General features: G+C 34.0%; 1 protein-coding gene across 1 annotated transcript in view; it reads left to right on the top strand.

The window, feature by feature from the left end:
- Positions 1-17,264, top strand: part of ADAMTS6 (ADAM metallopeptidase with thrombospondin type 1 motif 6) — a 295,540-nt gene that overhangs the window by 150,205 nt on the left and 128,071 nt on the right. The window contains exon 9 of the mRNA XM_023257025.2: positions 11,570-11,716. Within this exon, the coding sequence (XP_023112793.2) occupies positions 11,570-11,716 (147 nt within the window). The remainder of the gene's footprint in view (positions 1-11,569; positions 11,717-17,264) is intronic.

The raw sequence follows: 17,264 nt of genomic DNA, 5'->3' as shown, positions 1-17,264 counted from the left end.
AAAATATTCTGTATCCCCAAATGGGAAGTATATGAAACACTTTTTGCTCCATATCTTAGTCTGATGGTTGTCACAGGAAAAGCACTTGTGCCATTGTTTGAGATGAACTAGCTGCTTTTTTCCTGGAACAGAATTTTTATTTGAAAGAACAAATGAGAAACTATGGGTAGTTGGCAGAAATTCACTTTGAAAGTAAACAAATGAGCTTATTATTCAAGGAAAACAACTTACACTGTTTATTACCAATGATAAAATTTGAACTTTAAGCAAAAATCAGAACTTAGGAAAAAGTTATATCTGTCATTATGAACTTGACAGCTTCTTAATATTTAAAGGCTTTTCTTTTTTCTTTTTCTTTTTTTTCTAAGACTTTTCTGATGAGGTTTCATGTTATTAATGAGACCAAATTAAAAAAGATCATTGATATTGTTTCAGAATAAATATTCCAACTAACCTTTTAAAAGTTATTTGTCAAGTTTGGGGTGCCTGGGTGGCTCAATCGGTTAACCGTCTGACTCTTGAAGTCGGCTCAGGTCATAATCTCATGATTTGTGAGATGGAGCCCTGGGTGGGGCTCTGTGCCGAGAGCTCAGAGCTTGCTTGGGATTCTCTCTCTCCCTCTTTGTCTCCCTTCCCCTCCTCCACTCGCTGTGTCTCTCTCCCTAAAAAATAAATAAGTAAACTTAAAAAAATTATTTGTCAAATTTTAATATAGTATCAAAAAAAAAAAAAAAAAAACCCAGGGGCGCCTGGGTGGCTCGGTCGGTTAAGCATCTGACTTCGGCTCAGGTCATGATCTCACATCCGTGAGTTCGAGCCCCGCGTCGGGCTCTGTGCTGACTGCTCAGAGCCTGGAGCCTGTTTCAGATTCTGTGTCTCCCTCTCTCTCTGCCCCTCCCCTGTTCATGCTCTGTCTCTCTCTGTCTCAAAAATAAATAAACATTAAAAAAAAATTTAATAAAAAAAAAAAACCCTACCGTTATCTGAAAGGGCTGTAAAAATACTCTTCCCTTTTTCAACCACATATTAGTGTGAAGCCAAATTTTCATCATACACTTCAACCAAAACGAAATACCACAACAGACGGAATGAAAAGCAGATAAGAGAACCCAGCTATTGTGTAGTAGGCCAGACTCTGAAGAGATTAGCAAAATATAATTAAACAATGCTACTCTTTTCACTGAAATTCTTGTCTTGTAAGATATTTTTAAATAAAATGCTTATGTCCTCACTTTAATTTTTAATATGATGTCACTACATAAAACCTCATAAACAAAAAAGATCTTTTGGATCTCTAATATTTTTCAATGTTTATTTTTGAAAGAGCGCAGGTAGGGGAGGAGCAGAGAGAAGGGGACAGAGGATCCAAAGTGGGCTCTGTGCTGACAGCAGCAAGCCTGATGGGGGGCTTGTAAGATCATGACCTGAGCTGAAGTCAGACGCTCAACCCACTGAGCTACCCAGGCACCCTATCTAGTATTTTTAAGAATGTAAAGAGATCCTGGGGTGCCTGGGTGGCTCAGTCGGTTAAGCGTCCGACTTCAGCTCAGGTCATGATCTCACGGTCTGTGAGTTTGAGCCCCGTGTCGGGCTCTGTGCTGACAGCTCAGAGCCTGGAGCCTGTTTCAGATTCTGTGTCTCCCTCTCTGTCTGACCCTCCCCCATTCATGCTCTGTCTCTGTCTCAAAAATAAATAAACGTTAAAAAAAAAATTAAAAAAAAAAAGAATATAAAAAGATCCTTAGACCAAAAGTTTAAAAACCATTCTTAAGATACTCTTACAGATGACCAGGGGATATGTTCAAATGTATTCAAGAATGCTCATAGTGGCATTGTCTATAGTAGCCCCGTAATAAGAACCATCCCAAATTCATCGTCACAGAGTGGATAATTAAATGGTATATTTACAAAGGAAACCTGTAAGTGAAAATGAATGATGTAGTTAGCTCAGCAGAGATGACATTCTCTAAAAAAAATTGTTGAATGAAAGAAGCAAATTATAAAAGAATATCTACAGTGTGATTTCAGTTCTACAGACTTCAAAACCAGGTAAAATTAACATACATTGTTTAGAGATGCCATAGGGGATGTTTACCACAAAAGTCAGGGTAATGGTTCTTTCTTAAGGGAGGAAGAAGAAGATGATTATAAAGTTGAACACAAGAGGCAAGCTTTTATTATTCTGAAAATGTATGTTTCTTAAATTTAGTATTAGTAGGGGTTACATGGATGTTTCTTTATAATTATTCTTTAAAATGTAAATATTTTATTATCTTTTAAGTATGCATGATATCATATATCATATAATATGCATGTGAGACTAAAATTAAACTCACAAAACAAAACAACAAATAAGAAAATATCATTAGAAGGTATGACAAGGGAGTTAATCAGACTTGTTACGAATTTTACTTGTGTTGGATGCTCTGCTTTCTGTGAAACTCAACTAGTGTCAATAAGCCATTAAATTTTTATGTTTATTTCAAACCAAGCTGAGGTTTATCTTGTAGCAGTTTTTGTAAGAATGATTCATGAGACCTCTATTCCTTGAGTTTTTGTTCAAAATGATTTTGATACTCAGTTTGGCTGAGTCCAAGTCATTACTCTGTGGTGTGCTGGTGTTAAATGTCACCATGGTGAAATCTGAGGATAATCTGATTGTTTTACCATTATAGGTAATTTGTTCTTTTGCCCCAGTTGCCCAAAATATATCTTAATTTTGTAGTCCATTAAGTTAACTAGAGTTTGGCTGTGTGTGAAGTCATTCTGTGTCAGTTTTTCCTAGGACACCAGATTTTAGCCATTTTGGTTTAAAAAAAATTTTTTAATGTTTATTTATTTTTGAGAGACAGAGAGACAGACAGAGTGCAAGCAGGGGAGGAGCAGAGAGAAAGGAAGACACAGAATCCGAAGCAGACTCCAGTCTCTGAGCTGTCAGCACAGAGCCTGATGCGGGGCTGGAACTCACGAACAGTGATATCATGACCCGAGCCTAAGTCGGACGCTCAACTGACTGAGCCACCCAGGCAGCCCAGATTTTAGCCATTTTTATTTCTCAAAAGTTTTCTTGAATTTTTTATAATCACTTTCTGTTTTATTATTTTGGCCCTTTTAGTGGAGACAACAGTGATATATATTGTATTTCTTTCCTTTATCTTTTAAACTGTCAGTTTTCATTTTTCTTGCTTTTCCAATCCTGTGATAAATCTTTTTGGCAGTTGCCTAATTTCATTTTTTGCTACCTCAGCATGGCCTTTTTCCTGTGATACTTTTATTTTGCACCCCACCCCCGTTTACTTCCTCTGATAGTTCGTGTTTTCATCCCCTGTCTTGCCATATCTCCTTTGATTGCTTGTATTTCTGCATTAAATTCTTGTTTTTATAAAATGATGGCTTCATTAAGTTGGTTTGAATTTATATGTGTCCAGTTTTTATCTTTTCGGTACCAGTGTTTTTGTTTTGCTAAGTGTCCTTAGTCTCCTATTCGTGTTTTTCTGTTCCAATTATTTATTTTCTAGGTACACTTCTTGTTCCTTTTGAATCACGTGTTTGAATGAGTTTGATTTTCTGGAAGAACTATTTGTAGAAACTACAAATAGGGCCAGAGCTCTTTTCTTATCAGGAATTTATTAATGATATAGAGTAGTGCATGTGATTCAAGTTCTTTAACCCTGTATTCCTTTATAAAACTATTAGAATCTCTCTTTCACCCTTCCTTACCGACAGACTGCTTCCTACAAATATGGTTTGTGTGACTCTCATGTAAATAGGCCCAGCTTGGTCTTCTTCTGACAACTGGAGCAGGGTGTATATTCCAACAGTTTGCACTCCTACTTCAGTTGTTCTCAAGAAGGTATTTTTGGTTTTACCGCCCAGATTGTTGCACATAACTTTGGAGAAATATGCTTTGCTTGTTTATACTCAGGCCTTCAATTATTGTTGTCTTCTCTCTGTGTCTTGCTGCATTCATCTTTGCTTTTTCTGAATTCAGTCATCCTTTCACACACACGGTTTATAGTTTTAGAGGTTTTTTACATTTCATTAAATGCAAAATTTTTATTTATTTTTCTTGTTGTTTTTTTTTTTTTTTTTTTTTTTTTTTTACTGCTTAACAATATAGAAATAACTGTGTCCTTTCAGCTTTTGAGATAGGAACAGAAACAATAAGACATGAGAAAGGAAATTTCTGGTGTTTTTCTTGTATCCACTAGGAGATTCAGTTGGAAATCTTCAACATATAATTTATTTCCTAGGATGGAAACAAAACAAAAAGCCTACTTTGTTTTAATAGATATTATTGAGAATTTGGGCTTTAGTTTTTTAAAAGATTAATACTAATATGAAGTATTTTGCTTTCAGAATTACTTAGCTTTTCATAATTGAGTATGTTATCCCAATCAACTACAATCTACTCTCTCATTGGATTTGAGATTTAATTTTACCCTACTTATAATTAATTATAAGTTAGCCTATAGTTGTCATATGGATGCTAACAAAAGACATGAAATTCCTGGATCAGAGACAAAGGATTTTATTCCTTACAGCAAAGTAAATAGCATTAAGCATCAGCGTATTTATTTAATTTCTGTTGGCCCCTCATCCCACAGAGGCAACACATATGGCTTAGATGAATGCTTCATACACAGTGGGTTTGCATCAAAACTGAAAAAAAAAAATTGAGCTTGGGGAATCAACCACTTTTATAGCAAGTAGTAAATTAACCTGTTTTTTTATCCAGGGGTGGGGGGTTACCTCATTTGTCAAAGTTATCCTGTGAAATGTTCTGGTTAAAGCATAAGCCTTGCAGACTTGGAATACCCAGTAAAATGTGGGGAATCAGAAGAGGCCCAAGGAGACTGTCTCTCCCAATCTCTCTCTCTCTCTCTCTCTCTCTCTCTCTCTCTCTCTCTCTCTCTCTCTTTCTCTCTTTCTCTGTCTGCCTCTGTCAATCTCTGTTCATAAAACACTCCTCAAATGAGAATCCCTACCTCTATGTGATCTGAAATATTTTATTAAACACATGAAACCAACCAGGAACAGTTACCACTGTTAACTCATCCGAGTGGACCCCATGTTCACCAAACTCTCTTTTGTTCTTATTCTTTTTTTTTTTAATTATTATTTTTGAACTCAAGAGCAGAGAGTTGAGTTTGTTTTACGTTTATTGATCTATCTATCATCTATCTTCTGTCTATCTATCTATCTATCTATCTATCTATCTATCTATCTATCTATCTATGCATCCATCTATCTTTTATCTTTGTATCCTCAGTTCTTAGCACAATATCATTATCATACCCACCAAGGACCCTTCTTGGTTAATATATGTAAATATGTATTTGTTTCTATAATCCTGTTTCCCATTCCAGTTTCTTTTCTTCCATAGGTAACTACTCTAATAAATTTTATGTGTATATTTGAATTCATATGTATCCTTGTAAAATGTCACATGTTTTATATGTGTATGTGTTTATTTTTTAGCCTTTTAACTTTTGAAATAATTTCAAGCTTACAGAAAAATTAATATAATGGAAAAATTTCCCATATGCCCTTCACTCAGATTCAAGTATAATTAATATCTTATTTTATTTATTTATTTATTTATTTATTTATTTATTTATTTTAATATAATTTATTGTCAAATTGGCTTATGTACAACACCCAATGTTTATTCCAACAAGTGCCCTCCTCAATGCCTATCACCCACTTTCCCCACTCCCCCACCTCCCATCTACCTTCAGTTTGTTCTCTGTGTTTAAGAGCCTCCCCCACTCTCTGTAACTAATTTTTTCCCCTTCCCTTCCCACATGGCCTTTTGTTAAGTTTCTCAAGATCCACATATGAGTGAAAACATATGATATCTGTCTTTCTCTGACTGACTTATTTCACTTAGCATAATACCCTCCAGTTGCATCCACGTTTCTGCAAATGGCATGATTTCATTCTTTGTCATTGCCAAGTAGTATTCCATTGTATGTATAAACCACATCTTCTTTATCCATTCATCAGTTGATGGACATTTAGGTTCTTTCCATAATTTGGCTACTGTTGAAAGTGCTGCTATAAACATTGGGGTACAAGTGCCCCTATGCATCAGCACCCCTGTATGCCTTGGGTGAATTCCTAGCAGTGCTATTACTGGGTTGTAGGGTGGTTCTATTTTTAATTTTTTGAGGAACCTCCGCACTATTTTCCAGAGCGGCTGCACCAGTTTGCATTCCCACCAACAGTGCAAGAGAGTTCCCATTTCTCCACATTCTCACCAGCATCTATAGTTTCCTGATTTGTTCATTTTAGCCATTCTGACCAGTGTGAGATGGTATCTCAGTGTGGCTTTGATTTGTATTTCCCTGATGAGGAGTGATGTGTGTCTGTTGGCCATCTGGATGTCTTCTTTGGAAATGTGTCTATTCAGCAACATTTACTTTAAATCTTTCTTTCTGTATATGTACGTGTATTTTTTTTCTGAGGTGTTTGGCAGTAAGTTGTAGACATGTGCCTTTTCCCTTAATATTTCAGTTTGTTTCCTGAGAAGAAAAGATAATCTCTTATATACCACAGTATAATTACCAAACTAGAAATTTTAACATTGATATACTACTATTATTGAATATGCAGTCTGTATTCATATTTCATCAATTGTCCCAGCAATGTGTTTTATAACTCTTTCTCCCATCCAATCCAGTTTCTATTGCATTTAGTTATGTTTCTTTAGTCTTTAATTTGGAACAATTCCTTGGCCTTTTGTTGTTATTTGAGAGCGTGTATGTAATTTTTGCTTATATATATGATATAATGCTATCAATCTTTTTCTTAATTTTTTCAGTTTTTAAGATCCACCCATATTTATGTGTAGACATCTATCTTGTTTGCTGCTTCCAATTTCTGCTCAGTATCCCATAATATGCATCAGCCAACGTTTACTTATCCGTTCCCTAGTGACAGACACCTAGATTATCTTCAACAACTTGCTGTCATAAATAATTCTGTTATGAACATCTTCCTACATGTTCCCTTTGGGAGTATTCCTGTGATATATAGCCAAGATTAGAATTGTTGGGTCATAATATATCTGCCTATTTAATTTGACAAAGTACTGCTGAATTGCTCTCTAGAACAGCCGCCCTGACCATATGCTTTGTTCTAGATAACATTCTAATTTTTGCTATTATGGTGGTTTTAAAGTGGACTCTTGTTTATTCTTTCTGATCACTAATGAGTTTCACTTCTTTTACCAACTCTTCACTGAGATAGACTTTCCTCAGGAGGGAAACTATCTTTACATACGTGTGTGTGTGTGTGTGTGTGTGTGTGTGTGTGTGTGTGCAGGCACGCTTGTGCGTTATACTCTAGCACAATCAGCCTCTTAGAGGGATCTTTTGAAGTTGATGTCATGAACAGCAGTTGTAAACCCCTATTTTACTTGACATTCTCTTAGACAATTAAACCTAAGTCCTTAAGACAACTATCTGCATCTGACAACTAAAGATTGTTAGTAGAAATAGAACTTGTAAGGTTTCCTCCTTCATGTACTAGAATTCATGAGCTGTTTTTTTTTAAGTTTATTTATTTTGAGAGAAAGCGTGTGTGAGTAGGGGAGTGGCAGAGATGGAGGGAGAGAGTAGTCCAAGCAGTCTCTGCAGAGCCCAGTGCAGGGCTTGAACTCACAAGCTGTGAGATCATAACCTGAGTGGAAACCAAGAGTCAGATGCCCAACTGAAAGAGCCACCCAAGTACCCAAGCACTATTTTCCAGAGCGGCTGCACCAGTTTGCATTCATGAGCTTTAAAAAAATTTTGAGTATGGTTGGCATACAATGTTACATTAGTTTCAGGTATACAACATAGTATTTTAACAAGTTTGTATGTTATACTGTGCTTGTCACAAGCATAGCTACCCTCTGATACCATAAAATGCTATTACAATATGACTGTATAACCCTAAGCTGTGCCTTTCGTTCCTCTGATTTATTCATTCCATAACATGAAGCCTGTATTTCCCACTCTTTTTTCACTCATTTTGCCCATATCCCTAGCCTCCTCCCATCTGACAACTATAATTTTGTTCTCTGTATTTATAGGTCTGATTCTGCTTTTTTTTTTTTTGTCTGTTCTTTTGTTTTGTTTTGTTTTTTAGATTCCACACTTGAGTGAAATCAAATTGGTTTTGTCTTTCTCAAGTCTGACTTACTTCACTTAGCATAATACCCTCTAGTTCCATCCATGTTGTCACAAATGGCACAATCTCAACCTTTATTAGAAAATGATAGAATTTCTGGAATACTGTAAATACTAGCATGCAAAAAATAAAATGTTATATACCTCTTTGAAATGTATCAATTGAATCTAAATGCCATTACATTTTGCTAACTTTCATTATGCATTTAAAAACTATGAACTGGGGCGCCTGGGTGGCGCAGTCGGTTAAGCGTCCGACTTCAGCCAGGTCACGATCTCGCGGTCTGTGAGTTCGAGCCCCGCGTCGGGCTCTGGGCTGACAGCTCAGAGACTGGAGCCTGTTTCCGATTCTGTGTCTCCCTCTCTCTCTGCCCCTCCCCCGTTCGTGCTCTGTCTCTGTCCCAAAAATAAATAAACGTTGGAAAAAAAAAATTAATAAAAAAAAAATAAATAAATAAAAATAAAAACTATGAACAGGGGCATCTGGGTGGCTCAGTCGGACTTCGGCTCAGGTCATGATCTCACAGATTGTGAGTTGGAGCCCCACGTCAGGTTCTGTGCTGACAGCTCCGAGCCTGGAGCCTGCTTCAGATTCTGTGTCTCCCTCTCTTTCTGCCCTTCCCCCTCTTGCACTCTCTCTAAAAAAATAAACATAAAAAATTTTTTTTAGTGAAAACAATGTGAACATGGTCTTTTTCATAGTCAAAATTTACATCATTTTTTCACTCCTTTAACTCAATATATATGCTTCATCTTTCCCAACCAGAATATTATCCTGATGTATATTTTAATATTTCTTAATATACCTTAAAATATATTTTCATACTTAAATGTGTTTTAATTATATCAAATATCTTTATCACAAAATGCATATAAATTGCAATTACATTTTAAAAATTTCCTGTGATAATGAAGGAAATTTTTTTTCTGGATTATAGATTCATTACATTACAATCATTATTAGTCAATCATTGACCAGAAACACATATACATATTACACATTTTAATACATAATTAAATCTAAAAGTAAAGTTTTATAGAAAAATGTTCCTTTAATTATTTATATTTTTTTCAGTTACTGCATTTGTCTCTCTATTGCTAGAATGAGGCAGAATTTCAACATCAATTCGACTCTGATTTTTTTTTTTACAGAGGTGAATGCTGACAAAATTTGTTCACATAAATAGGTGAAAGGAATTTATTATAGAAATATCATTCACTTCTTTGAACTCCTTTTGTATTATTTGTCAGAACATAACCATTGGTGATCTAGCATCAAAAAGATTTTTTAATAACCCATCAACTGTTAATTTGATTATATCCTCTCGTAAACTTGATGAAAATAAGTAACTACGTGATATGTTATTCATTCATTAAAGTCATTCTTTTTCTCAACACTAACACCAAATAATTCTGATTATCTCTTTTCTTGACACATTTTTATACCCCAAGGCAATGAACTATTGTAAAATTATGGATAGGTGAAGGATAAGCTTTTCTTTTATAAGGTGGGAGAAATAAGATCTTAAAAGGAGAAGCTTGACTTTTTTTTTTTTTTTTAGAAAAGAGTACATAAGGAAATTAAAGATCTCAAAAATTATTTTCTTACAGCCATCTGTGTCTGCCTACACCTATCTTAACATGTCTCAGGAATATGTATAAGTCTGTTGCTAAAAGGAAATAATTTTTTTTAAGCTATCATCTTTTTAAAAGAATCATAGTAGTATTCACATGGTAACATCAATCTTTGAGAGAAGTATAAATTTTAAGTTTATTGAATTAAAAATTTACATTAAGGAGCTTATTATGTAACTCTGCAGCTGATTGTTTTGACAGAATAATATCTAATTCAATAAACTATAAACTCTGCCATCATTTTCTTAGAAGACCATTCAAAGAGATTGATTCCAATGTGTTGATGTCAAATAAGAAGACTAAATACTGGTGTTCATGGAAGGTTATTTGGTGTTTTAATTTAGGGCTCTGGATATACAATCTCATATGTTTCTCTTCCTTTGCTTTTGTTAGTTCCTCTGCATGAATTCCTAGTTTCTCCTTTCCCCACATATTTTATGTCTTTATTATAGCTCTTTTATGTTGTATTTATGAAGACCAATCCACTCAGCTTCTTAAACATGTCTCACATCTAATCCCACCTATCTTAGTGCCCTAGTTCAGACCTACATCAGTTCTCTGCCTCATTCTCTTCCCCACTGCTTTTTGTTCCATCTGTTTTCCCTGCCTCCATTGTCTTCTCACTCCAATGTCTGGACCATAGAGTTACTGTAATGACCTGTCCAAAATACAAATCAATTCCATATTCTCCTACTCTGAAATATTCACTTGCTCTTACTCACAAACCTTCAGCATCTCTACATGCCAAAAGTATTAATATTTACTTTCATTTATTGTAATTCTCTATTCTCAACTACCTTTCAAATTTTTTCTCCAGCAGTTGTCATCAATATGTTTTATACTCTTGTCACACAAATTACTTATTTCCTTTTATACATATCCTGGTACATTTATTAGGATGTCACAATAGACACATAACTTTATGTTTTCAGTAATATTCAACATAAACCTTTGACCACCTGTGAAAAAAGACTAAAATTTATTCATATGCAGTGGACATATCCTTTATAGGAAAATTTATGATTTATCATTGAGATATGTTTTTATATCACATTGATGATAGCACTAAACATGGGTATAGGACCCAGGGTAGGGGGATGACAAAGACAAGCTTTGAATAATGAAAGGAAACCAAGGTAAAGAAAATCTCTCTAGCCATAATCCTTAAATGTATCAAGATTTTTCAAAAGGTGTTTTGAAAACACATATACAAACATAAATTACATATGTATTTAATTCTCCTTTATATTACTAAGAAAAAAAGATTTTTGGATTTGGCCTTTAACCTAGAACTCAATGGATTATAACCATCTTTTTCTAATTCCCTTTTAGATTCAGCATAGGGAGGAAACAAACTCTAGGATGTTAAAAGGCAGTTTCTACTAACATTTACTAACTGTATGATCTTTAATAGGTCATTTAATTTTACTAAACTTCAGTTTTTCATACCTATAAAGTGAGAACTAATATACATCCCCTATCTATTCAGGGAAAGATTGTATCATATGAGCTACCATTTGAAAGTATATGATCAATTAAAGAGATATAAAAATAAATTGTATCATAGAAATATTCTGTGGTCTCCTTAACTTTAATCTTGTATTAATCTTGTATTTCCTTAGAGGATCTTGATAGAAAGTATATGTTGGTAAGGCTAATGAATGATCAAATAAGGAAATAAAGGATACATTGGGGGTTCGTTTATTTATTTTATTTCTTTCTTTCATGTTTCTTATGTTTTTTCCTTGCTAACACAGTTTTGGTATGAACCATGATGGAATTGGAAATTCTTGTGGGACGAAAGGTCATGAAGCAGCAAAACTTATGGCAGCTCACATTACTGCGAATACCAATCCTTTTTCCTGGTCTGCCTGCAGTCGAGACTATATCACCAGCTTTCTAGAGTAAGTAATCTCTAGAGAGTGATGATGAATTGCTCCAGAAGTAAGCCCTTGGTAGAAGCCTAATATGTAGTGCTTAAAACTGCATAATGAGTAACTTTTATAGGGTGATATTTCAGGCTGTTCCCAAAATACTTTAATATATCGCTGTGGCAAATTTTTTCCTTCATACTCAAAAAAGAACTTGGTAGATTAGAGAAGCTGGAGCAAGGATATAAACGGGGTTGATGATGTGAGTGTCAGAAATGTTCAATCAATGGGAAACAATGTCAGAAAGAATTTAAATTTACACAGTTTAATAGAGCGTAGGCCAAACTTTAATTCAGTGATGATATATTTCATTTTGTTGTTGAAAAAACTGAGTTTTTTAGGAATGAATGCTAAAGTATTAATAGTAACAAACAACAACAACAAAAAACCAAACACCCAAGAAATGAAAATGAGAAAATGAAAATTTAATTTGAAATTTAATAAGTGACTCATCTTTTCTACAGTTTGAGAACTTCTTTCCTAATCTTTTAATGTATATTCCAAGTTTGTGATTACTTAAATGTGAGATATGTAAATTAGCTCAGGTATAACTGTGTTTATGAAAGCAGATATTCTTTCACATCTCGCCTGTATAGGACTTCAGGACTGGACTTTGGAAACTCATGTAAGACTTAGGTCTCACTTTCTAACTGTGCAACCATTAGCATGTTACTTAACCTTTCCTAATCTTCAGTGACCTCACTTGTTAAATGAGTTACATAATAATACATGCATCATCAAGTTGTTATATATATAGCTATATACAATGTCATAATGTGTATGAAGTACAATAGACATTCATTAAGTGGTAAATATTATTTTAAATAATATTGAGGCTTTAAGCATTATTGCTCTATCATTATCTTCAACCGTTTTGTGCCATTTTTTTCTTGGGTGGGAGAGATTAAATACTCTGTGAAAAAGTGACTCATAGATAAAGCACTTGTGAACAACAGAAATTCTTTTTAAAAATTGTCTTTGTTCAAAGTTCACATTTACATGACTATGGTGTAAAACTTTAAAGATTCAGAAAAGCTATGTAAGGTAATATTATTCATTATAATCACATTCTGAAAACTTAAAGTTACAAATTTTTAAGCCCCAAACAAGAGATTTTAAATTACCTATCACAGTGCTTTCAACAATCAGAGATCAAAAGGTAAATGTTTAAACTGAGCCTTTTTGAATTAATTAATATAATAATGAAATAGAAGGAATTGGAAATTCATATCAGAATGTAATTCCTCTGAATAATTATGCTATAACCTAAATATTTTTAATTTTAGTAATAAGTAATTATGACACTGCTTGCTTAGTGCCAAAACTGGACTGAAGGCTATAAAGATAGACCACAGAGAATTTGTTGCACATCTTTGGGCAGTTTTTAACACAAAGCAGTAGCATTATCATTTTCCAAGATGTTTTTAATGAGATCATATTACCTAAATTTTAAACATTGTTGAAGATCTGCTCTCCCCAGAAATCAAGCCAGATCTGGAATTTCTCCTTTGACTTGGCTCATGTTTTTATAATGGAATCTTAGTGTCTATCACCAGAAAGACAAACTGTATAACATGCTCAATATTCCTGTGAATTTTTGAAGGCTTGTCTCCTCTTTTTTTTTTTTTTCAAGTACTATTTTCTTTCTCCTCTATCCTGTTTATTTTGCACAGTCTATTTGCTAGGACCATCTCTGTATACCTAATATAAGCACCAGTTTTGATCTCTTGCCAGACCCTGCGTAGTCAAAACTGTATTAAGACTGTTAAAAAACAATCCCCGAAAGGGAATCCCTAAATTACTAATAAAATACTGTTAAGAAATCACCAATGGTTTGGTGAGAGATGTAAAATTATTACTAGGTACAGGAAAGTGTTCCATTGAATTAATTAAAAGAATTAATCCAAAAAGCATTATTTAAGCCTTATTGCCTCTTTGCATTTTGTATGTAAGCATGATTAATGTTGACAGGGTTCTAAAGGGCTTATTTATCCTGTATTTTATGAAAATATTTCTGTTGTGCATCCTCATGGGAATGCTCACAAAGTTAAAGCCATCAGTAAAAGATACTAAAGACAATGTGTAGAGACTTGGGGAAAATTGGCTTTTTTTCCCTCTTTAATAATAAACTAAACAACTCTGATTATAATCTGACCAAGCAATAAAGGTTTTTTAAACACAGGGCCCTTTAAAAAGGTCAGTTCACTGGAGCACAAAGACATAATAGTAACTTTCTTGAATTTCTTTGTTCCTTTTTATTAATGCAGTTGGCTTAATTGCTTTAACAGCTATGTGTGATATTTTTAAAAATCCAGTGATATTTTGATCAGGGATTGAGGTTACATTTATGTTTTATAGTTGGCTCAAAAAGACTCATAACATTTTATTTTAGTTTCTCTTCTCAAGAAAAAGAAATCTTGAAAGATGAATTGTTTAGGAACTGCAGCCCAGCCAACAAAATGCATACCTTTCTTTACTTAGTGACTGTATAGGCCCAAGATGATGGTGGATTTTAACAATGAGCTTTCTATGATTTATAGACATTCACTATTCACTATGTTCAACTGAAAACAATTCCATGGCCTTTAAATGCCAGTAAAGTAAATTCTCTCGTGTCTTTCTGAAACACTAGGTGCTATTGATCAATCAGGAGATGGTGTTTACCAACTCCCAATATTTTTTTTCAGATTTCTTAAACTCGGTGATTCAATAAGTGGTTCATGAATCGCCCAGAAGCCGTCCTGATTAAATAATAAAGAACCCATTTCCGTTAAAATGGACGTGTTATGCCAGCTTCTGATGTTTTCGACGACGGCTTTGCAGGTAGTGTCCTTCCTATCTGCCTGCGGGACTTATTGACTTATTTAGAAAATAGAGAAAGATGAACCTGGTATCATGGCTCACACTCATTGATGACTATGGGCTAATTTACCAGGCAGTGGAAGACAGCCAGAAGTAGTTTAGGCCAGTTTTCCATACATTTTCCACCACTTAGCGGTAGTACAGAGTAATTTCATATAGTTTTCAAAAATTCCAGAGCCTCTGTGAATCAACTATTGCTCTATTTAAATTAAAGTCTGTTAAATTGTTTGAACTGTCAGAGATCCATAGCAAAATTTCCTACAGTTCCAAATTAAATACAGACTAGCCGTTTTCACAGAAAGGATGGAAGCTGAATAAAGAAAGGCAATATGATTGTTGAAGGTGAACTAGAAAGAAGAATCTACAAGTAAAGTGATATAAGATGAACAGGATGACCAAGACACTCACATTGTCTTGTAGCAATTACCTTTGAAGATCAGTATCAATAATCTTTAAATGGAAACCAATTTCATAGATTGGACCCTCTTTTTATATGGAGCCCAAGAAACAGAAAAACAAGTTTCTCTTCCTTATGTTAATCAGGCACATTTTGGGGACTTCACTCTAACCCCTAAATATCTTTGATAAATCACAGTTACATATCGAGAAAAGAGGATAACTGAGTAAATCATTATCATTACAGTGTTTGTATGTTGGAAGCCTCAAATTCAGTTATATTCAAGCGTCACAGTCATATAGAGGGCAAGAGAGAAAGGTCTAACTTATTTTAGAAGGTAGTTACTATTAATTTTGTGGATATTGATAAAGCAGTTTACAATAACATAGTAGATAAGACACTTGACTTACCACAGATAATGCAATTGATTCATTTAATTTAGGTGTATGAGCACAATTTTGTGTTACAAATAGGAGTTGACATTAAATGTTAACTTTTTGTTGTTGTTGTTACAAGACTGTTAAGATATGTATAGGGTATATAAAATGATTTATTTTTTAGATTGACCCACTGTGTGGCTGAAGGTCTGTACTTTATAGTATAATTGTTTAAGTAAAAAATAAATCTAAAATTGCAATTAAGAGAATGTGCTCATGTATTCTGGAAACAAAGCCAAGGGTGCATATTTTACATAGGGATCTGTAAATATTAACTGAAGATTCAACTCTGGCTCATGTTCCCATTTCAAGACTAATTTTTGAACTATGTAAATAAGACTTCTCTAAATTAGAAGTAGAATACATAAAATATGATTTTGCTATCATGCTGCTAGGATTTCTGGAAATGTAAATATATTTTGATTTACTAAGAATTTCATGGGGCGCCTGGGTGGCGCAGTCGGTTAAGCGTCCGACTTCAGCCAGGTCACGATCTCGCGGTCCGTGAGTTCGAGCCCCGCGTCGGGCTCTGGGCTGATGGCTCAGAGCCTGGAGCCTGTTTCCGATTCTGTGTCTCCTTCTCTCTCTGCCCCTCCCCCATTCATGCTCTGTCTCTCTCTGTCCCAAAAATAAATAAACGTTGAAAAAAAATTTTTTTTTTAAAAAAAATTTCATAATCTGGGAAAAAGCGTGTTCTCAAACATGCATTTTTTCTACTAAGAATTTCATAATCTGGGAAAAAGCATGTTCTCAAACATATTTCTTCTGTTTTGTCTTAGATGCATAAACAAAAGTAGAGTTTATTATTATCTATAATGCTGTAGATATTAACTAAGATTAGGCTTTGTAGTGAAATAGATGCTGATAGGAAAATAATCATAGTTCTACTTTTTATGTATATTGTTTTGCTCAGGACAAGTGTTATATCTGCTTAATAATAATAAGTTGTAATAGTATCTCATAGATGGAAAGTAACAGTGCTCATTTCATTTATTAATGAATGAAGTTTATGTTTTCTGAGTGAATAATTTGCATATGACCAAAGCACAAACCATCTATACTTAAAAGTGCCATTCTTATTTTGATAAAAGTAGCCTAAATAACACTAGATTTAGCATAAGAATTATAGGGTTATATCAGTTAGCTAGAACCCTAGATTTAATACAATATTCATAATTTCCATTTTATTAAATGGAGATAATTACAAAATATAAGAAGATAACTCATCTAATATTTTTGAGAAAGGAAAAACGTTTGTACCAGGAGAACTGTACAAAGATGTTCTTTATCAGCAGAATTTGCAATTTTCAGAAATTAGGAATAATGCAAATGTTTGTTAATAGAAGAATGGATAATTGTTACATAATCTTAAGTGGAATATTAAAGAACAGTATTAATGAACAAGCTACAGGTATACACATCAACATGGGTATATTTCACATTCATAATGTTGAACAAAAGAATAGTCACAAAAGAAAACCTATAGTATGACTCCTTTTATATAGTCCAAAAATAGGCAGATTAATAATTGGGAGATGTATAATTACTAAGACAAGCATGGAAATAATGATTTTAAAAGTCAGAATATTAGTTACTTTTTGTGGAGGGATGTGTTTAGGGTTAAGTGTTTGGGAATTTCCTACGGGGGGGGGGGACACTTCTAGGGTTAAATATACATCTCTCAGACCCATATCCTCTACCTGTTATACTTACATCCGTGATATTTCATAATGGCAATTGATGACTCAGATGCATGGAAATATCCAGAATTATTATTTTCTAAGGGTTAATTCAAATAATTGTGATCTTAACTTACTTGAAAGTA

Source organism: Felis catus, chromosome A1, assembly GCF_018350175.1.
Source record: "Felis catus isolate Fca126 chromosome A1, F.catus_Fca126_mat1.0, whole genome shotgun sequence".
Taxonomy (NCBI): Eukaryota; Metazoa; Chordata; class Mammalia; order Carnivora; family Felidae; genus Felis; species Felis catus.
This window is presented reverse-complemented; position numbering and strand designations above follow the sequence as displayed.